Source organism: Aptenodytes forsteri, unplaced genomic scaffold, assembly GCF_000699145.1.
Source record: "Aptenodytes forsteri isolate BGI_AS27 unplaced genomic scaffold, ASM69914v1 Scaffold236, whole genome shotgun sequence".
Lineage (NCBI taxonomy): Eukaryota > Metazoa > Chordata > Aves > Sphenisciformes > Spheniscidae > Aptenodytes > Aptenodytes forsteri.
Genome location: NW_008794456.1, coordinates 1366644 through 1394076, shown reverse-complemented (window position 1 = coordinate 1394076; position 27433 = coordinate 1366644). Strand labels below are relative to the sequence as shown.

General features: G+C 45.8%; 1 protein-coding gene across 3 annotated transcripts in view; it reads left to right on the top strand.

Moving 5' to 3' along the window:
- Window positions 1-27433, top strand: part of EXOC6B (exocyst complex component 6B) — a 271015-nt gene that overhangs the window by 9627 nt on the left and 233955 nt on the right. For all 3 annotated transcript variants that reach the window (XM_009290673.2, XM_009290672.2, XM_019474974.1), the window contains exons 3-5: window positions 1333-1423; window positions 1532-1577; window positions 6052-6256. In XM_009290673.2, the coding sequence (XP_009288948.1) occupies window positions 1333-1423; window positions 1532-1577; window positions 6052-6256 (342 nt within the window). The remainder of the gene's footprint in view (window positions 1-1332; window positions 1424-1531; window positions 1578-6051; window positions 6257-27433) is intronic.

Sequence of the window (27433 nt, the reverse complement as noted above, 5' to 3'; positions counted from 1 at the left end):
AGGGGGTTGGAATAAATGATCTTTGAAGGTCCCTTCCAACCTAAACCATTCTGTGATTCCATGTATATGAGCTGGAGTGCCTGGCTCCCGCTTCACAGTGCAGTACAGCAGCAATTAAAGTCAGGGTGGTTTTTGAGCTGCGTGGGTAGAGGCATCAAGGCATGGAGAAAAGAAAGTGATTGAGCATGTCTTGGAAGCGATGTGCGTCTAACCATGTTCATTATTCTGCCCCTTCGTCGTAAGGGAACATTAACAGACTGGGGGGGACTTCAGAGCTGAGCATGCACGAAGGCACTGATGCTTGAAGTTTTTTCAAGTGCCTAAGATGGAGATGTGTGAGAACTCCCAGGGGCGGTCCTTCTCCCCTCTTTTTCTTTCCTCCTGATGAATTGCGTTGCTCTACCCATATTGCATATAAATCTAGTCTTTGCAGCTTTTCTATTTGCTTTCTTAACTGCCCTCCCAGACACCCAGACTTCATTTTGCTCAGAGTACATGCAGGCATTACTATTTCAGTCGGCTGCACTGCATTTGAAAAACAAACGAGAAAATCCCCATGTTGGACTGCGTCAGACCAATTATTCTAATAAAGATTAAAGATAAAAATGCCCTTTGGGGAGGAGGTGATGCAGCTTCTCTCCTGAGTCAAATAAACATACCTCTGTGTTACCTTGAATGGAGGATTCGCTTCCAAGAGTAGAAGAGCCTGGGATTTCAAGAGGACTTTGCAATCTCTGTCTGGTACTGTGGAGCTAAGTTGGTACTGTAGAGGACAAATCCATGACCTGCCCCTTTGAAAAAAAAGAAACCAAAGAGTTTTCTTTTGTATGCGATGGCCAACCCTTGTTTTGCCCTTGTCCAGATGCACAGGTTTTTCTGCGGGAGACCGAGCATTTAAAAATCCTTGTTAGTTTGTGATGGTAAGAATCCCCCTGGGAGCGAGCGGCCACATCCTGTCTTTGAGAAGAACTTGAAAAGAGAAGCTTGGAGAGGGAGTAGGGAAGAGATGAATAAAATGGGAAGGGGAAATCATTTTTGGAATTCACAGGACGTGCTACAAGGCTGGTATTTTGATGGCTTTGGTTTTGCTGCTTGCTTACTTAAAATTAGGCTAGGGAATGCTTCTGCTACTCGATTAAACAACCCGAAGCTGCCTGTCTTCCCTATTTCAGCAGCGCTCTGCAGTGCTCGGTGAGCTCTCTGGTTATCAGAGTAGGTTTTGTTGTCAACCTACTGTTTGGATGGTCGTGACAAGTGCAAAGTGGTTTATATCCTCTCTACTCTGTCTGTTTACTGTTCTTAGTGAAACTTTTTTTTTTTCCCTTTCCAAAGTTGATAATAGCAATGGAAGAGCTGAAGCAATGCCGATTACAACAGAGAAATATTTCAGCGACGGTTGATAAGCTAACACTGTGTCTTCCTGGTGAGGAATCTGAAATTGCTCTTTATTTGTGTAGCTGTTTATTTTAATTCACGTCTCTCTGCTTTGTGCTCGTGTCTCAATGCTTGTATGTTTTCCTTCTCTTTCCAGTCCTGGAGATGTACAGCAAACTGCGAGAGCAAATGAAATCTAAAAGGTAAATTTTGTATAGACTGGTGTTTGTATTGGAAAAGTTGAAAAGCACCCGTTTGGTGCTGGATAAATTAAAGAGGTTCTCAAAACTTAGGACTTCAAAATCAGCCTTTCCAACTTAACTTACTTGATTTCTGGCTGATATATTCATGGTCCTGCTCAGCCTCCCGCAGTATAGCCTAGAACCGGGATTGCAGCGGGCTCTAATTTTGTTTTGTGTTAGGCTTTTTAATTAAGGTGGATGTTCACTTTTTTTCCAAGGAAGCTCACCGTTGTGATGCATGCAATCAATGCGTGACTTGGGACTTATGCGTTATTAACTAAATTTATTCTATGAATGTCATAATACAAAACCTGATACAATTGAGAGAATCGAACATGCATGGAAGCCAAACACCTCAGAAAGGTTGTGCAGGATGGTTGAAGTTGGTGAGAAGGCACACGGCTTATTTTGCGGTAGAAATAATTGTTCGGAAGAGTGAGCTGAACTACAAGGACTTTGTGGCTCAGAAATCATGAGCTGTAAATCTAGGATTTTTCCCACCCTGCCTCTGTTGCGATGCTGAAGGATGAAACCACGGTCCGGGATATTTGCATGGCTGGGATCCTGGGGGACGGTTTGTTTAAGCAGCGTGGGACTTCGGAGGCGCGTTGTAGCCCTGGGGGTGGCAAATCGGGCAAAGAGCAGCTACTGGAAGGAGGTCAGCTGAAAACACGGCAGGCTCCAGCTGAATGCCACGCAGGGAGAGCAATCAGATCCGATGCCTGGTTTGTGCCTGCCATCCATCATAGAAACAATACAGAAGAAACCAGATGTTTGAAACAAGGCGATAACTAATTGGATGGGCGTATTTTTACACTTCCCCTCCTGCCTCCGCTGATCTCTGTGGTCCTTGGACCCGGGAGCCTTGGATAAACAGATAAGCATTGCTCCTGAAAGTTGGGCTGGCCAGAGGAGTTATAAGGAGCTTATTTAGCTGTTCACAAAGCTTGCGCTCTCTTTCTCAGGATGGCTCAGTACAGAATAGGGCAGCGTATAGTTTGTCCAACTTCTTTTTAGTCTGTTTATAGGAACAGCGAGGGGCTTATCCGTTGACAGATGTGGGGTGGGGAGCTGGAGCTGATCACAGTGCTGTGAACTTTGGAAGGAAATCCACATGCCGCTTGATTCCCTCGCTCTGGATAGTGTTTCCAGGGTTTGCTTCTAAGAATTGCTCCCCCCCCCCCGCTTTTGGATTGGTTCATTTTGAAACAAATAGAAGTTGAAAGCCACATTTAAGAAAAATCTGAACCCTTGCTTTTTTTTTTCTCCCTTCTTTCTTTGTCGGGATTTGATGGCTTCATTCACCAAACGCAACACAATATATTAAATATTTTTGTGTCTGCACCCAGTCTCACTTATATATCATTTCATGATAGCCAGCAAGGGGGTTGGTTACTAGCCTGAGCCTTGGGTACACAGTCTCAGAGGAGTAATAGGTTTTGCATTCTGGGTGAATAAACTCAACTCTCCCAAGGTAGACAAAATGAGTTATGTGCTGTTTGCTGTGTGATGTTTATAAACCGAACGCAGGCCTTTGCCAAATGTAGCATCTGTGGCCATTAACTGGAGCTGGAGCTGGAGAACGAAGCATGTTCTGGACCCAGAGGAGTGACTCTGCAACCAGCAGGGAGAAGAGATGGAGAGAAACGTTTCATCTGCTGTTGTCCAGAATTTAAGGAAGGGACAGAAAGAGCTTTTCTCCAGTGGCTGGGACACATGTGGCTGCTTGTTGGAAAGTGATGAGAAACACCCCCCTGCCTTCAGAGATCCCTCCTCGTTCTGCAGGGCTCCAGAGGGAGCCATCTTTTTTTACCCCTGGGTCACTTGTCATATCCATGAAACGAGAATGCTTCATCCTGCTTGTAGCTGAGAAGCCTCTGTAGAGCTGTACCCACCTGAGCAGGGCCTGGGTATTTCCAGGAAAAAAAAAACAAAAGCCAGCTCTGACTCTGTTTTATCAAAATGCTGCTTCCCCCACTCGGCAAGCGCTCCTGTTTCACTGGTGCAGTGGTCCCGGGGGCACAGAGCTGGGCAAGAACACGGCCCCTCTGGGTGGCTGATAATAGGCATTAGCATGAGGGATGTAATCTGGGCTGAGGCGGCAATACTTCAGCCGCAGGAATTGCTGGCCTCCGCACATCTCACACAAGAGCAGTGTCGAGCTTTCCTCTGCCCGCACGTGTTTCGGACTCTGTTTTTGGCAGGCAGCCGGGGACCCCATCAGTGACCGCGCGCTGTTCCCCCGCCAGCCACCTTCTCACTGCTTCTAGTTCAACAAACAATGCCCTAAAATATAACACCCCCCCCAACGTGTGTTTATTCCTCTGGTTTAATTTCTGGCTTTCTGTGCACTCCTAAGTTTCTCTCCAGAGAGGTTTGCATTTTATTGCAAATAGTCTTTCATACCTTACGGTAGTGTAAACACCGGCCGGGTTACGGGGTTAATCCGTTTGACTTCTGGTGTTGGGAACAGGACAGGCCACTTCTGGTTAAAATAACTCCCCTGTGGACCTGCCTGGAGTTCAGACAAGAATTGTTTTGAATGGGGATATGAGTGTCAGTTTTTTTTCAGTGGTGCTAATATGATTTTTCTGACTAAACACTTTTTCTCCCCCAAAACTTCAAGGTGTAAGTGGCAGGTGCTTGTGGCCAGGATTAACCGTGGGTATAGTCAGCTAAAGTTGCCTTAATTCACCCAAGAGGTGACTGTGACCTGGTGTTGGTCTGAAATATGTTTTTATAGACCCTGCTAATGCTTCCTAGATGGGTCCCTGATAACTTTTTGTTAAACTTTGACCGGATCTGTGGTCAGACCAGGAGGAGGACGGTCTCGCATTTTACATTGCCATTCAGGAGGGCCCCTGAATTCCAGTGAACAGGCAAATCCTATGGACTCCCACTTCCCGAAGGGAAAAGAGGGAGGGCGTTTGAGAAAAATGATTTGCTTAGAATAGTTTCCCATTTAGCATCTTCTGTCAGCCTATGAAGGTTGCTTTTATGCAGAAAGGTAGGATAAAATTTACAGTACCTTCCCTAAGGCCATTGGGCATGACCAAAATATAAAGGCATGCATTGTGCATAGGGGGAGAAAGATTGGGGTTCTTGCATTCTTAAATTTATAAGGTATATTTCTTATGGAGTGGGGAAATAAATTATTTTCAGCATTGCAAAGGTCACATACCCCAGTGGTACAACAGTAGTTGCTGGAGAGGCAGGGGCTTTGTAGAAAATGTATCCGTTGGACCCCTAATCTGGGGTTGGTATCCAGATTTTCACCTCTGTCTAAATAAAAAGTACTTTGAGTGGAAAGTGTTTTTAATGGTGCTTAGCAGCATTTGAACAGTTGGGAGAAAGGTGGGATCTGACTCCTGATATGCGTGGGGAAAGAAGTTAGAGAGCTCTCATGTCCAGGATCGTTACAACAGAATAACAAATATCCGTGCTAGTAGCAGATACTGGATATTAACATGTGCTAGACACTAATTTATCAGTCTGTGGTATATTATCGTATATTCCCATCTCCATGCTTCTGTCTTACGGCACCTCACTGTTAGGGGTTGCTGAATCAGGCAGCGTGACGGAGACAAGTCTGCTGTAGCCCCGTGCCCCGGGTCCAGGCAGGAGGGAGGCTGAGTGCGTGCTCCCAGCAGGCACGTATACAGCACGCACACTTGTATACACGCAGAGCCGGCCACACAGATCAGCAGGCAGAAACACTCCACGCTCACAAACACCAACAGCATCGTCCTGTCCCCCTGTCTGGCGGTTCGGGATGAAGGTGATGCACACACATGCACCCAGAATAGAGAGCCCTTCACCCAGGAAAAGACTTAGAGATGCAATCCCCAAATGCTGTATCCCATAACGTGCCCCATACCTGACATGGCCCTCTTGGTGTATGAGGTGCTCCAGAGACCCTCTCACCTTGATGGGCGTCACCTCCGTCCACGGGGCTGATGGCTCTCCTGGGGAGACCAGTGCAGGGTCTTTCTGGGGTTCCCCCATGAGTGATCGTGCCTCTGTGCTCCTCTGTGTGCATGGGACCGCACTTTTTCTTGCATAACCTAACAATACTATGTGTGGTTGCCAACTTTTCCTTCACTCTGTGTGTGATATGGTGCCCCAAATGGTTTTACTGTGGGTGAGAGCTACTGGGCTCAGCTGATGCTGGTCTCTTGTGACCCAGCTGGTCCTTGTCTGCCCATCAGAGCTCTGAGTAAGGAGCTGCTACTCACCTTTGTGTTTCTCTGCTGCTCTGTTTCAAAAGGAAAATGATGCTTTTATGGTGACCTGGATGCTAAGGTCTATGTTCCTTTGAACAGAGCTGAGATTCTTCGATACATTAAATTATTTACAGTTAATGCACATTTCAGAGGGGAAGTGGGATGGAAAGAGCCCTTCTTCTTTCCACATCTGCCTTGCTTGCCTTCCCCAGACACTACCCTGCGCTCAAGACCCTGGAGCACCTTGAGCACACGTACCTGCCCCAAGTGAGCCACTACCGCTTCTGCAAGATCATGGTGGATAATATTCCAAAGCTGCGTGAAGAGATCAAAGAAGTTTCCATGTCAGACCTCAAGGATTTCCTGGAGAGTATCCGTAAGCACTCTGACAAGATTGGAGAGACAGCAATGAAACAGGTAGGACTTGTTCTGTGTGCACACATGGTGGAGGCTCTTTTGGAAGAGGAGGGTGGTTCACAGTTATGTTAAACAAAGTGCTATTTTTCCAATCCCAAGGCAGTAAACTTAGTTTTAAATATTGAAGTAATTTTGTTACTAGGTGAAGCAATGATTTTTCATTCTGTGGTTGCTACTAGAGGTTACCTTCTGATTTTTATACCGTTGAAAAGTGATGGACCATTTTTGTCATCGTTTTCTCCTGCCTGTATTTTGCTGTAGGCTCTTGCTAGCCCAGAGCCTGGGAGGTGCAGTCGGGGTGTGTAACTCATATTTTCTGCTTAGTAGGACAGGGGCATTTGTGCTGCTGTGCCTGGTGGCAACTGGAAGACCTGGAGACACCCGTGTTGATTTCCCAGGTTCTGGGTAAAGCAATAGAAGTTCATGCACTGACTGCAACTTAATTTTTTTTTGCATCTAAAACTGATTTTCAGATACTGGGTAAACTTTCATTGCGGCTTGCTTGCATTTGTCTAGCAGTTGATGTCTGTAAAAGATGAACCTGATTAATTGAACATCCCCATGCATGTATTAAAATGGAATTGCCTTTCCCCACTCTTCTTTAATATGCTAGTTTTGAGTTTCAGTACAGTTTTTCTTATCGCAGCCGGGGAGCATTGCTCACGGTGGCTCTTAAAAAGAACTTTTGCTACTTTGAAGAAATTCAAATCCACTAGTAATGAAATGTTACCTCTCATGAGCAGTAAACTGCTTCCTCTGATAGTGATTGATGGATTGGACTTGTCGATTTATGGGAAGGACTCTTGCTATAATCTTTCACAAGATGATAAAATTGCACTGTTATACTTACGGGTAGGGGTACAGGCAAGTTCGATTTTCTGTCTTACAAACACCATCCTTTCTGTAAAATGGTCTAGCTTGAGGATTTCTGTTAATTGATTTAATTTACAGTATATCCGCTGCCTTACTGACATCTCAACCTCTTTCTAGTATTTTGGGAAAACAAACCAAGCCTTATATTGTGTAATAGAGCTATGGAGAGATGCCATGCTGCATCTGAGAGTTCAGCAAACTTTTTTGTTAGTTGTTGCGTCAAATCAAACTAGTCTTTCTGAATCTGCAGAAAACACGCTGTGACCTGGACATCCTGTCGTGGAGCCAGATGTGCACTGTGGTGATGTCTGGGATGGCTACAGGTGTTATTGTGCTGAATTTACCTGATACAGCAGTTTCTAAAACAATTAATTGTTTACAAAAACTACTCTATTTTTGTTCATTATGGCAGCCAAACTTTTTAAAAGATTCTTCCTTGGTTCCTGTGGCTCTGTGGCTGGAAAGGAATAGGAGTTTCATTTGTCTTTTGGTGCCCAATTAATGCAGCGAATATGCTACTTTAAATAAATAAGTAACTTCTTTATATCCTATTAAGGATATTACCAATTATAGACATAAGAGGATGCAGATGTTGCGTCTTCTTGTAGTTTCCAGTTTTGTCGTCATGATGCTGGGAGGGATACTTAAACCTCCTGGCACCGTGGCTGATTGCTTTGATGGGTGGGGAGAGCCTGGCGGGGAGAGGTGTGTGCGTCCAGCCACGTGTCCTTGGCTGCTTAGGCAGACCAATTTTGGGAAGTTCCCCATCATTTCAAATGGCTTCCTTTGCTATCTTCTGACTGAGATTTTTTTTGTAGCTTTGTGCTTGCTGTTCCTTTCAAATCCATGGTGTACTTATGCATTTCTTCCTGTTTAAATCATAGAATCATTTAGGTTGGAAAAGACCTCTAAGATCATTGAGTCCAACCGATAACCTAGCACTGCCAAGTCCACCACTAAACCATGTCCCTAAGCGCCTCATCTACACGTCTTTTAAACACCTCCAGGGATGGTGACTCAACCACTTCCCTGGGCAGCCTCTTCCAGTGCTTGACAACCCTTTTGGTGAAGAAATTTTCACGTCCCTCCCTCCTGTCCCTTCTGCTGCTCCTGGGGAGAGCTCACGCCCTGCCTGGAGCTCTGTTCATTCTCTATCTCTTGCTCTAAAGAAATCTGGCTTTTTACAGCAAAGTTAAAATCAGGAGAGGCACTGGGGAGTCGGTAGGGACTGGCTGCTCCTGCCCTAACCAAATACAAGAACTGGGGCCCAGTGAGTGAAACCAGCAGGAGTCAGGCTTGAAATAAGGGGGGGGGGAAAGTTGGTTGTTCATTCCGTGGGTGATAGACCGGTGGAGCTCCTCGTGCACAATTTTCCATGGCTTCAAGGACAAACTGGGTAAGTGCTTTTACTGGGTTCCTGGCAGGTTGCTAACTGAACAGACTGTTTTGGGCTCAAGAAGTGCCTGATCTGTCAACAGTGAGAAGCTGGGAGAAGACCTGGGGGGAAGAACTACATTTACTTGCCTTGTTGTTGTCCACCTTCTGGTGGAGTTTGGTGTTTGATTTTGCAATACTGGATAATCTAAGTTCCTGGTCTGAGCTGGCAAGCAGCCATGCATCTGAACGAAACCTCCAGAGAGTGTTTTCTTTCTTCCTGTAACAACTCTCACTTCTTTCTCCTCTCTGTTCTTTAGACTCTTTCTCTACTCTTCACCTTTTGTCCCTCAGTGTTTATTTCAACTGCTAATGTTTTGAGCTTCTCTTAAGTTTGTTATTTGTTCTTCAGCTCCAGATAGCCTCTCAACCAGCACTCCAGTCCCTGCTTTGACCTGAGCCAAGCACTCTGTTTCTTCTCCTTTCAGTATTTTTCTACCTTACGCACTTGCAGTTGTTCTTCATCGTTCACCACCTTCTACTCAGTTCCAGCCAGTTTGGACCCTAAGGATTTCTGAACTGAGGTCTGGGTTGCAGTAAATTTTTCTTTTGCCTGTTGATGCTGCTGGCATCTGTTAGGGGTGCATCAGAGCTTCAGCATTTCAGTGTATCCAACAGAAAAACAATCGAGCAGAAAAGACTTTTCCTTCAACGTAGATGCTGTTTGGGCTGTTGCAGGGGAGTGTCAAAACAAGACGCACCAAGAGGGTAACGTTAGATGTTTTTAGTTTGCCTGCAGGTGATACAGTGAGGTATACATCTTCAGTCTCCCCCAAATCCCACTTTTCTGCTGTTTTATGAGAGCAAGGTGCAGACTAGAAGAGGTTCCTTCACGCTTTGTGGGAACAGAGTTACCTACGAGGTTGGACTCGGCTTTCCAGCAGTAAAGGTGTACCGTTCCTGCACGGTGGCTTGGGGAAGGAAGGTCAACTTGCCACTTCCAGTTGCCAAAGCCGAGTTGGAAGCAATGTTGGAATTTAAGCAACGTGCTAGGTTTATTCCTGCAAAAAGCGTCATGGGCTGCTTCACCAACGAGAAGCGATGAGGAGCTGAAGCTTTCGGAGCCTCCCGTTGCGTGGGGTCACTTCACGTCGTTTTGCCGAAAGCGATGGACAGGGTTTCCACTGCCAGAATTACCAGTATCGCTTCTTGCATCGCCGGGTCTTTTTCCTCAGTCTCTTGGCCGTGATTGATAGCCACTCTGGAACGGAGCGGAGCTGGCAGGAGGCCTGGGAGAGTCGGGGAACTGCGATTGGCAGCTAAATACATTCGGTTTAAATTAGCATCATATAAATTCTTTTAAAATTGTTTGATTTCACCAGCGGGAATGGAAGAGGGCTTGATACAATGGGGAAAGGAAATCATGTTTTTGTAACATTACAAATCTGAGGCTGATGATGACAAGAGCTGAAAATTTCATTTTGTGATAATCAGAAGGATCTGTCTTGGAGCGCTCAGAGCCGTTGCCGTGTTTCTGGCCGTCAGTCAGGGATGCGGGGAGCTCGCCGGCCCCTCTTCTGGAGAGGAAGCCCGTGGGGGTGAAGTCAAGTGAGATGTTCCCCAGGTCAGCCGTATGCGGGAACCGGAGGGATTTCAGAGCACGCGGAGAAACCTTATAGTCTCGCTGTACAAATGATGAGCTCTCATTGACTCCTTTCCTTGTGTTTTTTTTTTAAATCTGAATTTTATTACCTATGGTTCTGGGGGAATTTGCTGCGTTCCAAATATTGTTCTTAATTACACAGCGCTTGAGCAGATGAAAGTAGCTGTGCGCATTTGAACTCCTTTTGGACTTTGGCCCTGTGAACCTGCTTGTGTGTTTTGTTTTTGTTAGTGTGGTTTTTTTTTTTTTAAAAAAAAGATCTGAGTTCTGGGCTTGCCAGGAATGAATTACATCTTATTAACACTTGCTGATATCCGGTATGTGGTTTTATTATCTAGCTTAACGTCTGAAACATGCACGGCATGTGGAGGAGGTCACTTAGGATGGTGCTGCATGCAAAGTGTCCAGGGTAAGTGCAGTGAATGCTGCTACGCAGGGGGCCAAGAGTAACCCATCCAAAAGCCATTATCGGATCAAGTTTGTCAGGACAGCCAAAACGTTCAGCGTGCCTCTCGCATAGATGGAGGCAAACCAGCATTATTATTATTATTATTATTATTATTATTATTATTATTATTATTATTATTATTATTATTATTATTATTATTATTATTATTATTATTATTATTATTATTATTATTATTATTATTATTATTATTATTATTATTATTATTATTATTATTATTATTATTATTATTATTATTATTATTATTATTATTATTATTATTATTATTATTATTATTATTTTTTTTTTTTAGCATCACTTTGATGTGTTGTCAAAGCTGATGTTTAATAGGTGGTGATCTGGTATGAGTTTGAATGGGTTGTTGTTTCCGCTGTGCTTTTTCAAGGTGATGTTTATTCTTCTTGCCAACAGATATCAATGTGTCTGTCATTTCTGAGCAGTTGTGTAAGTATATTTTCCTGCAGTGGCAGAAAATATCAACCTGGTGATGTGAGCATATACGTACACTTAAAAAATGAGGCAAAACATTGCACAATGATGTGCACAACTAAAATGCTGATCTGATTTTGGTAGGACCGTTCTGACCGTCAGCTGGAGAAGGTGAAGCACTTTGGAGCACGGATTACCAGCAGCTTTGTAGAAAGGCAGCTACGTCTCTGAAATCAGTGATTCAGATCTAGGGTTTGGATGACTTCCCTCGCTTCACACGCTATCCCTGCAGGTCAGAGCTGACTGAGAACCGCTCACGTACAGCGGTCAGGGCGTAGCGTCCCTCACACCTCCTCTCCTGTTTAACGTGGCTTCTCGTGCCTGCAAATAGCTTGGACAAAGGTGCCTAAATAGCACGTGGGTATGTGCAGCTCCCACTGTACCGATACACTTTTCTCTGATATAAAAATGTTCAGTAGCACAGGAGCAAAATACAGCTGGCCTTAGAAAGAAAAAAAAAAAATCTTGTGGATGAGAAGTGGAGGAGGAGATTTATTTTTTTTTTTTACCCCCAATTACTTGGACTTGGAGATGACAGCTGCTAATAGGCATTCTCTGTGACTGCTGGGATGCTGTGCTGCATGATTACAGGGCCATGCTAAGGCTGTTGAGCACCCAGCTGTGTGCTTCAATATTTTAGGTATGTCTGGATTTAAATTTAATTCTGACCTTGAGTTCCCCGGATTTATGATGATTGGTTTGAGGATGCAAGTTTCTTTGCATAGTTTGCTCTGTGCTACTGGTTTGTTCTTACAACTGTAACCGAATCTCAACGTGCATTTTTACTAGGAATACAGAGAAGTAGCTACGTGTTGGTGATGAGTCCTGAGTTGTCTGTTGGTTGTTTTTGAATTTTAAAGTCACTTTGAATACATTGGTATTGTAATAAAAATGCTACCATGTAATTTTTTGCAGACTAAATTGAAAGCTTGCATTTTTAAAAAAAGCTGGCTCACGTGCAAGCTGCCCTGCCTGCTTCTCTGCACGATGGCCATGATAAAAACTGGGTGCACTCAGCTTGCCGGCACGTGGAGCCTGTTTCCTTGGCTCGCCGCAAGTGCGGTTTCAAGCACTTCCCTTGGTTTTTGGATCCCAGGATGGTGTTTTGCAACAGCAACTATCGTCCTGCCCAGGAATGCTCGCTTCGTGCCTCTGCTCCTCTCTGTGAAGTTTATCCTGTTGAACTCTTTCAGGATTTCTCTAAAAAGATGATGGTAGTGATGGGATTACGTGGGCAATGGAGAGTTAGAGGGTCCGTGATTCCTGGCTGTGGAGGACAGTGGGCGGATACAACGCAGCTTCGGGCTGATGGTTTGTGCCCCAGAAACACGTGAGAAATGCGTGGATGTGTTAGGGAGTTTGCAGAATCGAGGTGGGTGAAGGGGAGGCAATGGGTGGTGAGGAGAGCAGCAGAGAGCTTGGTCTGCAAAGGCTGCACATCACAGCAAACACACCTCGGCAGTGCAGTATTGCTTTACTGGCAATGCCCGTCCAGAAACACAAGGTGAGGCTGGTTCCTGTGCCCTGCAGTGGGGGGGGGTGTCCTACCGTGAGCAGCCCCCCGGGGAGGGACCGTGTCCCTGTGAGGCTGCACCGGCTCTGGCACCCGCTCTGCACAGGCAGGAGTCTCCCGCTGGGTGGCTTTAACCGAGCTGTGAAAACACGAGGGTTTTTTTGTCAGGCAGTTTATTTGAAATGACGGTGATAAGTAGAGACGTGGCATGCAGCGATTTCAGCGTTATTGGGAAATCCTGTCCCCTCCCTGTGCTTCACTCTAAATGCAAACACATGCACACCACCCCAAGCCACATGAGCGAGCGGTTCCCTGCGCAGCAGGGGGGAGAAGGACATTTTCTCAGTCTCCAGATACTGCCCGGTGGCCTTTTGATGGCCCAGAAAAATGTTTAAAAATGCAGTTTGCGTAGTGTTCTTAATTATCCTCATCCCTGACATTTTTTAACTTTATGTAATCTTTTGCAGCGCATATGGAAATTGTTTTTGCTTTGTATCCGTATTTTAGAGTAAATTAGATTTTACTGCCTTTCTCTGGATGTACCGTGCAGGGGAACGTCCTTCTGCTGGGTGTCAGTGCTCCAGCAGCAGTCGATGCTCTCCAAAGGTCATGGGAGCCCCGTGTAAGACTGTCTCCCCTGCCACGTGGGCTGGATCCGCCGGTGCCAAGTCTGGGCTTACGTGTAGTGTTCGGAAGATCCCTGCATCCGCTTGCTCCGCGGGGGCTGTATTTTATCGACATGCCCCAGGACTTCCAAAACCACCCTGAGATCTGAACTTCCCGCTGGTTTAAGCAGTGTCTCTTATTCCGAAGGTTTTCTTTAACAAGCACAAAAAGTAAAAATAATGTTGTTCATTAAAAGGAAGGAGATTTTATAGTCTTGGATGCAGGCAGGAGAGCCTTTTGAAAAGGTCAGTCTGGTGGCTGGGTATGCGGTGACTATTTACACAACAGAGGTGGGGATAAGGGGATGGTGTGTTCCCCTTCTGGGCAGGTTTGTAAAGCAGAAACTTATTTTCTAGTAAAATTCAGTAACAAGACCTTCTTAATCTTTGATACTGCTGCTTGTCTACTTGTTATAGTAAAGTATTATGAAAGGAAATACATCTTCTGGGACTGTTTAGAAGTCTGATGGCCAGCTACAGTCTCAGCTTGCAGGTCTTGGGGAGGAGGCTCACAAAGGAGGCGCGGTGGAGTGGGATGCTGTGGCGCAGTTTAGAGATGATTAACGTCCTCTGGTTATTGAAGAGAGGTGTCGCTGTTAGACCTGCGTGAGCTCTGAGATGCCTTCAAGTGCCTTGGTAAAAATGTTTATTGTTAGAAGCTTATAATGTGTTTACACCTGTCCTCTTCCCCACTGCCAAGAAAGAGATGGATAAATAGTAGTGACTCCTGTTGGTCACTTACCCTCAGCATCTTTTGCTTAACCTCTTTGAAAACTTATTTGAGAAAACTGGTAAAAAGGTTTTTGTTTTGCACTGGCTTAAAATTGCAGACAAATCTTTAATAACTCACTACTTTTTCATTAAAACTTGGCCCTGAAAACTGTTTTCTTAACAGCGTGTTGAACGCCATCTCGATGGTGACTGGACTAATCACTTGACACTTATTGTTTAATTTGGAAGATTTTTGAGACAAATCCTGGTGAAGTGTCTGCATTTGAAAGCTCAATCCACCCGCTCTTTTCTTGACTCAGCAGCGATCGTGATGGGTTTTGAAGATGAGATGTGAGATTTCCCAATGCCGCTTAGCCAGAGCCAGTGTGGTGGCTTTGTGCATGGGTCTGTCACCGTCTTTCGTCCCCTGCTTTGCACATTCAGGCTGGAGCTCACCTGCAGGAACCGAAGCGGTACCCAGCGAGGTCTCTCACGGTTGTAGGATGCCCTGCTGCTTGCAGCAGGGATGAAAACTGGGGAGAGAAGGAGATGTGAATGATTTTGAGAACTGGAAACATTTTTTTGAAGTGGCTCCTGAAGCAAATTGTCAAGCCAGGAGCTTGAGGTTAAATGTGATCCCTCGGCTTCCTGGTGGGTGTGGGAACAGAGAGGCCGTGGCAGCCGGACAAGTTTGGGTTTAGCGTCTTGGGTCGGGGTAGATGGGGCAGCCGCTTGATGGGAAAAGCAGAGGAAGGCATCGCCGAGGACGTCTGTAGGGGTGGACTGGAGGCCAACAGCGCATATGGGCCACGTTGGGGAGGTGGTGATAGGGGTATGTGCAGATGTAAGCATGTTTCTGTTCCCCAGTGCACGTTGTTTGAGGTCTTTGTACTTCCTTGTGCTTTAACTCTCCTTCTTCCCACATCACATAATTTGAGTGCAAATGTGCTTATTATCATAAAAGAACTTCTTATTCTAACATTTCCTGGCTTTCTGGGGAAGGTTTCTCTGTTTATTTAAGAGGAATTCTGTGCCTTTAAGTCTGCACTTAAAACTTATACTCCATAGGAACTTTATTAATAAATGGGTATTCCTCTGAATTCTTTTTATGACCTCAAAAATGAAACTGCTAAATCATGGGCCTTTTTTATTTCAGCATATGTATGACTAATGGCCACAGGGACTGCGGTATCCCCAGTAGCGTATCCAGCATGTTCTGTGGACATGGCTGCATCATAAAATCAAAAGTTTAACTACAGGGCAACCGTATGCCGGATCAGCTTTTTGTGCGGTTGCCTTTTAGACCTTTTTAAACACTTGAAATCCAGAGATGTTTCTTGAAATAAATCCTTTATCTTCCAACCGTCGTGATAGACGGTATAATTCACAAGGCTTTAAAAAGCCTAGGGAAAGTGCAGTGCCAAGTTGAGGCATAAGCACCCCTTGCTCTTTCTTTTGAGCCATTAGTAATTGCTGTTACGCTCATTGTATTGTAGCTGGGAAAAGCGGTGCCGTTAAACTTCTTTTATTCACCCTGGACTGCAGGCATTCAGCGCTGTAATTTTCACTGGTCTTGCTTCTACTGGTTTTAATTATGTAGACTGTGAAGTTGTTTAAAGGAAGGCGCTGCCTGGTGCACCGGTCTCCCGCGGACGTGCCAGCTTTGGAGGTGAGACAGTGCGGATAGACCTCAGACTAATAAACTGGGTTGTGTGCCTGCTTTGGCATACCACGTGTGGGAAAGGATGTGGAGGAGCACGGGGGTCTGGACAGGACGGCCGTGTCGGGAGAGGTGATGGAAATAAGGCTTGCTCAAAAAGTGCTGGGAATTGCTCCCATCAGGATGCTGCTGCCCGGGATGATAAATTCTTCAGCTTTCATTTGGATGTCTTAGGCTTATTGTAATATAGCTGCTAATAAACCTTTTAAATGAACTGATTTTTCCTTATTTTTCTTTTTAAAAATTCCTTGAGTGGTTTTGGTAGCAGATTCTTGTGCTGCACATGGGCTGGTTTGATATCTCTGTACTTTCTCCAGCTGGTGAATACTCTTGCCCTGTGGCTGGCTGTGTATACCTGGAAGAGAAGCCGAGGAGGTTTTGGGAGCCTGGGTACTCCTGGCGTAACACAGGCATGTAAGGGTCTTCACGTACCTTCACCTGAAGATGCAAAACGGTTTGTGGATGTGGCAAATCATTAATGCCGCTGTGAAAATGGTGCTGGGACCCGACCTTCAGTGCTTGTGAGTGCTGCAGCCCTTTCAATTCCAGCACTGGTTCTTAAAAATACCTACTGCCCATTTAGTTTGGATTTGGCTTTTTATCCAGGTGAGCAAGATTTCATATTTATTATTTGCAAGAAGGATAACGCTTCTTGCAGCAAGCTGCCAGTTGCACAAAACACCCCTTTAGGGGAATGTCGTTGCCGCGTAATTTCTAGGGAGCTTTTGAAATACCAGCCGTTGCTTTTCAGCTGATGGGCTGTGACCGATTCACAAGCGACGGGGAAGGGAATGGATCATATGAAACGATGTCAGGGCACCAGGGAGCTCTGGTCTCTGGGTTGCTAATGAGATGAAAATGGGTTAGTATTAGTAGGGCTATATTTTTTTACAGTAGAGGTACAATGGTTTAGTTTTCAGGGAGAGGACTCGAGAGCTGTGCCGCGCAGCGTGCCCTTTGCATGACACTCCTGTACAAATTGCAAACGGGTGTACGCAGAAATCACCAAGTGAAATCCTTCAGCAACCCAAGACTTCCCTTACTTTTTTTTTTTTTTTTTAAAAACCACCAAGTTCTGCTGACAGGCTCAGGTCATTTAAGCCTCTCGACATATTCTTCTAATTCGCATATATAGCAAATTTAGAACAGCTTTCATTTGTGGGTAAAAATGCACTTAAGTTACTCCAGGACAGCTCAGCTTTGTTTCTCTTCCCTGTCTCCTTCTAGAGTTGGACAGGTTCCTGTGGGTGGACAGGGAGGGGATGTCTCAGACACACCGTTGCGTTTGTTTGACTTTAGGAGTCTCTGTCCGCTGCGATCTGAACACGGTTCATCACTGCAACCGAAGAGTCCAATAATGACACTGTTTAAGTGTTTCAAAGGCTTTTTTTTGGTGAGAAATCAAAATCTCTCTTGGGTAAGAGAGGAACACGCTCCGCAGCAGGAGAAGTTGAAATATATAACTGATAGGGTGCTTTAGCCCTGCAGGATGGAAGTATACTTACTGTATATAAGATCATCCCAAACTCATGTTGGGTTGACGGTTGGACTCGATGATCTTAGAGGTCTTTTCCAACCTCAATGATTCTATGATTCTATGATTCTATGATTTGTCATTTACGCTGGATCATCCCAAACTCAGGTCTGGATAGCTGAGAACGTAGTGCAGCAGTAAGAAGTGGTTGGGGGCTGTCGTCCTCCTCATGATGGGCGGAGGTGAGGACCCGTCCTGCCCTGAATTTTAAGAAAGCAGATAGATGTCTTGCTGCAATTTCCTCAGGTGTGACACTGCTTTCCATGAGTGTTTCCGTTTCCCTTTCAAGGGCTAGGAGATCTTTAATCCGGTCTGTTTGCAAACTGCAGGCTGGAGGACGGGGAGAGGATGAAGGTAGAAGTATCAGGTGTGGTTGCCCTGGTTCCAGAGGGTGGATCCCACAAGACTGGGATCTAACTCCAGAGAAGAAGTGGCACCCTAAAAATAAATAAAGAGGATTCTTGATTGCTTCACTCTCACTTGTAATTATTATTATTTTTTTTTCTTTTGTTGACAGCTTATTTTAGGGTGGAGAATGTACTGGTTAAATAGTCTCCTTGCACCGCAGGGAATGAAAACTAAAGACACAACAGCATGCATCTGCTCTAGGCTGAAAAGAAGAGAAGGGAGAATGTGGTTTTCTTTCCCCTTGCCAGTTTGAAGGTGTATTAGACCAGGAAAATGCATTCCCCAGATAACTGAGTATTTTTTGAAAGAAAATGGGGAAACTAGCACCTCTAGTATGCTTGGATGCTATGAGGGAAAATGGTGGTTTCATTGTCACAGGCTGGGGAAGATGATGATTTAAAGGCCATAGCACTGCATGAGAACTGCAGCAAAAAATCTGCTCGCCCTTGCTGTCAGCTGATGTGCGAAGGGTAACCTCTGTGCAAATGATTAAAAGTCCTTTCTTCATTCACTGGCTGCAGTGTGCACAGGGCAACGGCACTCTAAAAGACGTCATTACAGTGCAGAGCTGGGGAAGAGCTAATTTTGATGCTGTTGATACATTTGAGGAGGCTCGCTAACTTCCAGCAATGGAAGGTGCAACGCATGGTAGATAAAAAATTTTTTTCTGGAAATAGCTATTTTTGTGTGTTTTTTCCTGCTGTGCAAATAGGATAGACAGAAATAAATCATGCCAGTGCTCATAAAATAAAGCTTGCGATGATCTTCAGATAGGAACTGAACTCGGTCTGGGCATCGCATGCCGGATTTCAAATGCACCTGGGTGGTTTGTGTAACTGGGATGGTGGGAGACCTCTGGGCCCTGAATAATTCAGGGACTGTGGCTTATCAGCCATCTCACTTAATGAAGATTAAGCTGGCACAAGATATTGAGAGCGGCGTTTAATGAGTCTTTGCCATGTGGTATTAGTTTTGGGTCTATTTTTTCTTGTAAAATTATGATTATCTTACAAGTGGATGGCACGTACTGAAGCAGGCGCTTGGCCAAGCACCCGGACACCGTGCAGAGGGTGCATGTGTAAGGCTGGGGCTAGCCGTATTGGGGCAGGGGTAGGGATGGGGCCTCCTCCTTACCTTTAAAATAATAATGAAAGCTGCAGCACGTGGTGCTAAAACGGATGCAGCAGCCTGCTTTTGTGCCTTCTCTTGGTCCTTGGTGAGTTGCCCAGCTGTTGAATTTTTTTCTTGCGTGCAGCTAGACGTATGTAGAGTGTAACATGCACACGGGTCAAGGAGGAGGGGAAACAAAAAAACCCAAATTGTTCCTTTTTGTGGAATTTGAAGCCTGAAACGTCAGAGGAAAGTGGCTGTTACATGCAACTGAGCACCTCTCTTTCTGGAAGCACAGCTTTGCACGTGTCTCCTTTCCCTCCTTTCCCTCAGCTCGTGCCTGGGCTAGCAGGCTGTGTAGGAGACCTCCTTTCTAGGAGAGGGTAGAAAATGGGCTAAAAGCTTGCAGAAGTAGCTGAGGGATGTGGATGCTCAGTGGTACCTGCTTTTCCAGCTGTAGCTCACTTCAGCAATAGAATGGCTGCTCCTCGTCGCATCAGCTGCCCATGGTCCTGCTTGGTGCTGCGTGGGACCCTCGGCAGGGGTTGGGAGCTTATTTTAGGGTGGAAAACATAGGAACAGGGAGGGTAAATGTGGCTGCTTTGCTTTGCAGGCCACTTTGGTTTCCAACGGCCCTAATTTTTAGTCCGAACCCAGAAACACAATACAGATTGCAGCTCTGAATTAATTTACCCTTAAGAGCCCCAGCTGCAGCTTCTCTAAATACAAGCTTACATTTTTATTACTGTTGCGGAGTGAGTTTCCCAGCACTCCCTATTGCATCTGATGGTTGTCTGAGCTTGCTGTGGATTCTGGCTGCGAGCTTTTCCCCCTCGCTTGTAACTTCTGCCATCAGTGAGAATTTGTAGTGGGAAACCCACAGCAGCAACAGTTTAGCTCGAAAGACCGATGAATAAATTCCTTGGCTTAGCGATTACTTTAATATGGAGAAAGCATCGCCTTGCCTCCCTCTGTGCCTTATAGGGCTGCTATTTAACATCCCAGTCTCTGCAAGAAGCTGAAGGGAGATGTATGGCTTTGTCTGCAAGGTTCAGTGCCACCGTCTTTGGTTGGATGATTGTGCCAGTGCCACCGGCTCTGGTTGGGCCCCTCACTACAAGAAAGATATTGAGGTGCTGGAGCGTGTCCAGAGAAGGGCAACGAGGCTGGTGAAGGGTCTGGAGAACAAGTCTGATGAGGAGCGGCTGAGGGAACTGGGGTTGTTTAGCCTGGAGAAAAGGAGGCTGAGGGGAGACCTCATCGCTCTCTACAACTCCCTGAAAGGAGGTTGTAGCAAGGTGGGTTTTGTCTCTTCTCCCAAGGAACAAGCAATAGGACGAGAGGGAACGGCCTCAAGTTGTGCCAGGGGAGGTTTAGATTGGATGTGAGGAGAAATGTCTTTATGAAAGAGTGGTTAAACATTGGAAGAGGCTGCCCAGGGAAGTGGTGGAGTCCCCATCCCTGGAGGTGTTTCAAAGATGTGTAGATGAGGTGCTTAGGGCCATGGTTTAGTGGGCATGGTGGTGTTGGGTTGACGGTTGGACTCGATGGTCTTAGAGGTCTTTTCCAACCTTAATGATTCTATGATCTGTGCTCTGTGCTCCTCTGAAATGTTGCCCTTTGCTTTACATGGTATGGGAATAAGCAAGTGGGAGCACCGCACCGTCCTGCTGAAGGAGCTGGGCGAGAGCCTGTGTTTGAGGTCAGCTGCTGCCGCCACCGCTGGCATCGGGCACAGGGGGTTGCGGTCCCACTTCTGAGCAGGGACCTGCTGATCGACTGATGGATGCTGTAGGGAAGAGGCTACAGAAAGGGAGTAACGAGCAGGTTGTCCATGCGTAGACTCCAGTTGTAATGGGGTCTTCTCCATAATTACTGTTGGAGGGCAGGATTTTGCTTAGTTGCATTGATCCCAATAGGAACTGTTTGGAAACTGCTACCGTGGAGAGCCGAAACCGCTGTGTCCGTCTGTCCTTCTGTTCCTTCCAGTTCTGTCAAAATCTTAATCAACTCTGACAATTCTTGTATTTCTTAATCCTTACTAGCTTCTTAGCGCTTTGCCTGTGGCAGCCGGGTGAGATAGGTGCGTGCCATCCATCACTTGGCGGGCAGAAGCACTGATGCGGGGAGGCTCGCGGGGCAGCGGGGGAAGCCGGTGATGTCTGGGATTTGAGATAAGGAGCTCCTGGCTCTGGCAGGGCTGGAAGGATGCTGCCGGTTACGAGGTGCAAACAACCTTAGCCCTCTCTGCCTTCCAGGGGGGCCTGGCGGATGCTGATGCTCCTTTTCATTGCTAACCTTTTTTTTTTCAGCCCCTCTTAACACTGTTTGCAGTTCTGCTAAGCCATAAAACAAGCGCCCTGGGAGTTCTCCTTATAAGCAGACAGCAGTATAAACAAACACCCCATACCGTTCTCCTGGCGCTTCAGCCTTGAGGAGTCTTGTTTTCAGCTCTGACCCCACAACCTTTCCTCCGGTTGGCAGCGTGCTGGCGTTGACAGTTCGAATGGTTCAGCCAGAGTTGAAAGATAATTGCTGGAGGAGCAGCGGCCGGGATGGTATGTGTTATTCAGCAGGACCCCCTTGAGGCGAAGCTTTGAATCTGGTGCACATTTCAAAGCATGTGTTAAACTTTATGTGATACTGATTAAAACGGAGGGCTTCGGGGTGAATTGGCAGAGCCCCACAATTGCATCTGCCAAATGACATGCAAAGAAATGTCTTGCTACAATATAGGGCTTGAGTACTTGTCTCAGCAGAATCAGGCTCTGAAAGGGGGAAAGCCTTGCTGGGGCATTCTTCCTATATGGTGCGCACACACGAGCGCTTATAGGTCCTGTGTGAGCCCTCTGCTCGTATGGTATTTTCATTTAAAGCCTTTTTATTTTCAAACCCATATGGAAATAATACTGCCTCCCCCATCCCGTCATGTCCTTCAACTTTGTGTTTCCACGGAGCAGATGTAAAAAAGCGAGGGAATAAATGAAGGCAGGTACCGTCAAACCCTGGCTCGGTCTGAGTGAGCGGGATGTACGTGCCAGCCCAGGGACACAGCAACATTGGGCGCTCGGTCACCGTGGACAGCAGGCGATGGAAGGAGCTCTGACACCAGCACGGTTGCTCTCTGGTTCCGTATCTCCAGTGAGGATGTGGTTTGGTGTATCACCGATACAGTTGGTTTTTTTAATCTGTGCATCTCGGTGGTGCTTTAATAGCTAGCTCCAGAAGCCTCATCTGAGATGCACAAAAGGCTAATTCTATTTTGGAGATGACACTGGCTATGGGGTGTTCGCTTGGACCAAGCCTACCTGTGCCTTATTTGCAGAATTGGAAAGAAAATGTGGGTCCTGATGTGTTGCTGTTCCTGCTGTTATACACACCCTCTTTGTATGCACAGCACAACCTGCGTAACTCTTGCTGCCTCAAGAGTCTTGCAAAACTCAGCAATTAGCAAAAAAACTCAGCAATTAGCAAAAAAAAAAAAAAAAAAAAAAAAAAAAAAAAAAAAAAAAAAAAAAAAAAAAAAAAAAAAAACCAACCCACTCAAAATTGGATGTAGATGGATGGGAGCAGTCTGGTACCTTTTTGAGATAAGCCTGGTGGGCTGCATGAATTTTCTCTCGCTCTGCGAGCTGCAAGTGCGCAGCCCTGTGCTTTAGCAGAAGTGGCAGCAGAAGGCAAGGAGCCTTCCCGTGCCTCAGGCACATTTTGGGAAGGGTTTAAGGAGCAATTATAGGAGGGAAAGGAAAAGATACTGGGAAAACGAAGAGGAAAAGCTGTGAAATGTAGCATGCCAGAACGTGTTTATTGTGTGCGTGCATCTGCAATGCAGCGGGTGGGTGATACAGGTGGGCGGTGAGCAAAAAAGTGCCTGTAGGTTTTGGGGCAGCATCCGCTGTTGCATGCGAAGAAGTAGGACAAAGATGTGCCCGTAGATGTTACTGCTTAAAACCTTTCCCTAAATTGGAGAGGCCAAGGGAGTTGGCTCCCATTAACCTTATGGTGCTTTTGTGTGCAGGTAAAACTGGTCGACTTGCTTTCCAGCTGCTTTTCCGCTTGTACGCTGATTTGCATATATCCTATGCCAGCTTTCTCCTTTGCCCATTAAAAATAAACAGAGCCTTTCTTCTTGGAGTATCTTCTGCTCCAGGGTGGTGTGTTGTGTTTTATTTTTTTTTTTAAGCTTCCAATAGCTTTTTATGAAGCTGTTTGGAAGCCGTTCCCCTTTGGCGTTAGGCGTCAGCATTTCCAGTCAGTGATAGAAACACTTTCCAGTAAGAGCAAATGCTGAGTGTTTGGGGTTTGCTAGGGTTTGTCAGCATTTCCAGTGCCGGGTCCTTGGGTATTTCTGGTGATTGCAGCTTTGGACATCTTAATCATTGTGACTTTGAGCAACGTTGTCATTCGTCTTTAGGAGAACATTACCAAGAGGTTTTAGAAAGGCCCAGATTACATAAATGAGGGACATCTATAGTGAAAAACAGTTTTTGCCGCATTTTGGAGTTGTGTAAGATGGGGTGTGTGAACACCAGCTGATGCGGCACATTAAGTGGAACGATATTTATTCTTCAAAGAACTTGTTGTCCCTCCTGTTAACTTTCCTACTGCCAGCTAATACAATATTTTCCATTGGCCGATGCGTTTGTGAATGTTCACGTCTTCTGGTTTCTTCTTGTCTTCAGTACTGTTTTTCCTTCTTTCCAACATAATTCTGATTAGCTTTTTGCTATCCTCTTTTGCTGCTTTGCCTACTCCTAGCCTCTTTTGTTTCTTTCTGGCCATGCTTCATTAAAACTTGCAAAATTTATTACTGTCGTCTTCACTAGTGAGAGCTTGATGAACTTAGTGATGGTAGAAGTGTGACGGCATGGAAAAAGAGTTGTGTGAATTCTCCATCTCTGTATTCTAATTAAGACTTTATTCTTCAGCGTCTGTGGCTGGAGAGGGCTGAGACCTGTCTGCGAAGCTACTGAGGTCTGCCCAACCTCAAGGGTGTATTTCTCTTCTGTCAGTGAGGGCTGTTTTGTCTCCGGGTATTTTGTGGTTGACTACATCTGAGAAGGTGGCCAGATCAACTCTCTGTGCACCCAGTGGTAACTTAATTTAATGATACCTTGTCCTCAGCACTCCCCTTCCATCTTACAGCATTGCAAATGTTGCGTAGAGAAAGCAAATAACGACAACAAAATGATTGAGTTTTGTTCCAACCTAGATTGTGATCAGCTGGGCACGAGGACTCTTGTTTTGCACGCTGGGCAGTGTGCGTGGTGCTTCCTCCCATGCCTTTCCTGAGTTTGGCATAATTACATATGGTCGCACAGGAATTTTGCAGGTTGTCTCCAGATTACCGCTCAGCGTGTTTAGGTTTGCAGAAGTCGCTTACGACCCGTTTGCTAGGTCGGGGACTGGTCGTGTGGACGGGTTATTGCATGGCAGCTGGTTCAGGAAAACTGATGGCCTTGCATTAATTCACTGATGTGCCTGAGCCTTGTGATCCATAAGCCAGATCCCTATCTCAGGGATGCTCCAGGTGAACTGTGTAGACATTTTATTTCATACCTCTGTCTCTGAAATGTTGGGCGTTTGGGGTATTGAGGCATATTTAACTGCTCCTAGTAAATCTGCGACCACTCTAGCTGAGAGCCCTGCGTGGGGGCTCTGTGGAGCGTCCTGCTGCTGCTGTTCCACATCAATCTCTCCTGTGAACTTACCAGAAGTCCATTGGCAGAGTAAAAGCTGTAGATGCCTTTTGTTACTTGAAGTATTTTCCTTATAAAATGCTGGCAAGTGTAGTGACATAAGTGGATCATTGAAATATTAATGAACAGATTTGTAGGGAAAGGGAATTCATGTCCTCTGAAATTTGTTGTATATTAATTTGATGTATTTACAAGTTCAAATGCTTTCTAAATGTCTTCTTGTGCTGTTTCTGTTAGCAGCGAATGTGAATGTTTTTAATAACCTTTTATTTGTAACAAAGCTGGCAGAAATGTTTTCTGTTTTACTTCAGAGTTGGTGGCATTGCCTTCAAGCAGTCTCTGGCCTTGGAGATTGAGTTAACCCCTTAGTATCTGATGGGGTTGCACCCATGCCAGACATGTAATATCTAGAAGCACTTGGCACAGACTGCAAGAAATCTGGTTTAGTTCTTGAGAGCCCAATATTTGACATGCAATTAAAAGGCTATGAGCTTTGCTAACTCTTATAAATTTCTTTTGCAAGTGTGGCTGTTAAAGTCCAGTTTTATTAGCCACCTGTGCACGCTTTATTTTTTAAATAGGGACGTTGGCCCTGTAAATCTGACTTTTTAAAATTTAATGTATCAGATGTTATTGAAGTATCTTTACAGCGCTGTGCTGTTGTTGCAGCTGCAGCTTTGATAGCTTATATGTGCAGCTACTGCAGATCTAATTTTGTATGTGAGCTTGTGGGGGGGCATATATGCATACGCACAGAAGTACGTTTTACGATATTCCCAGTGAAGCATCTACAGGCAGACCTGGACAGGGCATGGTGTTAAGGGCAAGAAGCCATTCCCTGAGCTTCAGAAACTGTACACAAATCTAGAGGGTTGAAACAGCCTATAACCCTTCAGCTGATCTGTTTTCAGACATCTTGTAGCCTGGAACAAAACAAAACGAAGCCTCCACGATGCTGCAGTACCATTTATTGCAATGAAGCTTCAACTAAGATGATCTTCAGAGACCATAAGATCATTTGGGTTGGGAGGGACATCCAGGGAGGTCTCTAGTCCAACCTCCTGCTCAAAACAGGTCAGACTTTTAGGTCAGGCCGGGTTTCTCAGGGTTTTATCTTGAAAACCTCCAAGGATGGAGGCTGCAGAATCTCTGGGCAACCTGTTTTGTCACTGTATCCAGTAAGAACCGCTCTTGTTTATGCTTGTTCTAAGTCGTCCTCACACCATGCACCACTGTGAAGAGCCTGGCTCCATCTTCTTGATGACCTTCTCGTAGGGATTGAAGGTGGCTATCAGGTCACCCTGAAGCCTTCTCTTCTCCAGGCTGCCCAAGCCTGGCTCCCCCAGGGCATGCGCTCCAGCCCCTGACCATGTTAGTGGTCTCCACCTGACGCATCTGGTCGATGACATCCTTGGCCCAGGGGAGCCCCAACTGGGCACACTCTTCCAGATACGGTCTAACGAGCGCTGAGGTCCTTGGGATGTGGTGAACGAGCCCTTCTGGTGACATTTCCAAGAGCTGTATCGTGTAGCTACTTCGCCTGGCTCTCAGTCCCCAGCCGAAGGATGCTTAGATTTTTGTTATGCTTCTAGTTAATATTTTCTCTGTTTTTGGTGGGTTCTCTTTTGGGACTGCAACTAGCTTTATGCTATTGCCTTTTTGGCAAGGAGATGGCCCTAACAGCCTGTAGGCTGAGTAGTTTTTGGGTACTTGGGGAATATGTGAACGTAGCTGTAGAAGACTCCCCATGGTGCTGCACGTGTGAACCTTATGCAGGACAGATGCCCTGCTTCGTGCCGCTGGGGTGAAGCTCGTACAAAGCACCAGGACCTGCCTGCCCCATCACGGTCAAGGATGAAGGACTCATGGTGAGAAACTTTGGGCAGTAGCTTGGCGACGGTGCTGGAAGTCACGCTTGCCCATCCCATGAGCTTTGTGTGCTGGGCCTCAGATGGGGAGATCCTTGCATGATATCATTGTCCTGGAATGCAAACTTATCCGATCCAGCGAGACTTGGATCAGCTCTCCCACGAGCACAAACAATAAAAATTGGTCTCCCGCAGAGGGATGATGGGATTTATTGTGGGTGCACGTGGCCCAGGTCTGGCTCTTGCTTGCCTGTTTTATAGAAACCTCTAAAATGTGAGAGCACTACCAGGTGTCCCGAGGCATTCAGCCTTAATTCTGAAACTTTCTGTGGGACTACGGCCAAGGACTGGACACCACACTGGGGGCAATTTCATAAACGTCGTCTTGATTATATGAAGCCCAGCTAACTGCGTTCTGCATCATCTTCAGCTGCTGTCCGCGTATTATGTGGCACTTTACACTGGTCTGCAAAGATCTGCCCTGACCTTAGAGTCTCTTTGAGGTATAATTTCATGCTGTGCTTTTTTTTATATAAATAAAGGCATGACTAGTTTGCTGTTGCAGCTGACTCAAATTTTTTGTCTTACTTTTAACAGCATGGTGGCTCCTGGCTAATAGTGCTTATGGGGCTTTAATATCTAAGCTATGACTCCCCAGTTTGTTTCATATATGCTAAACGGCTTTTTCTTTGGGTGCTTTTCCTCAGCACTACAGATTTCGGGTGTCACGTCCTCTTCTCTTCCCGCACCAGTAATAAAACCCGCTTGTGTGATGTGGTTTTTAAATACTAATAATTTCCTTTTAGTCAGAGACCTTATGTACCCAGCATCAAGCAGGCTGGGGAAAATTAGCTTTTCTGCCTTATAAACCCCTGTGAACAGTTGTTGCTGATAGAAATGTTGACAGACCCCCTTGCTTGGCGGTCTGCGTGGTGCCACTGGAATGAAATGTCAATAGTCTGTGCATGGGTGGGACAGCTTGTATACAGCTGAGCCTTGCAGTCTTTATCACAAACAAACAAGTCTTTGGAAATGTTCAGTGATTTTCATTCCCCCCCCCCCAAGGATTTTGTGATTTTCCCCC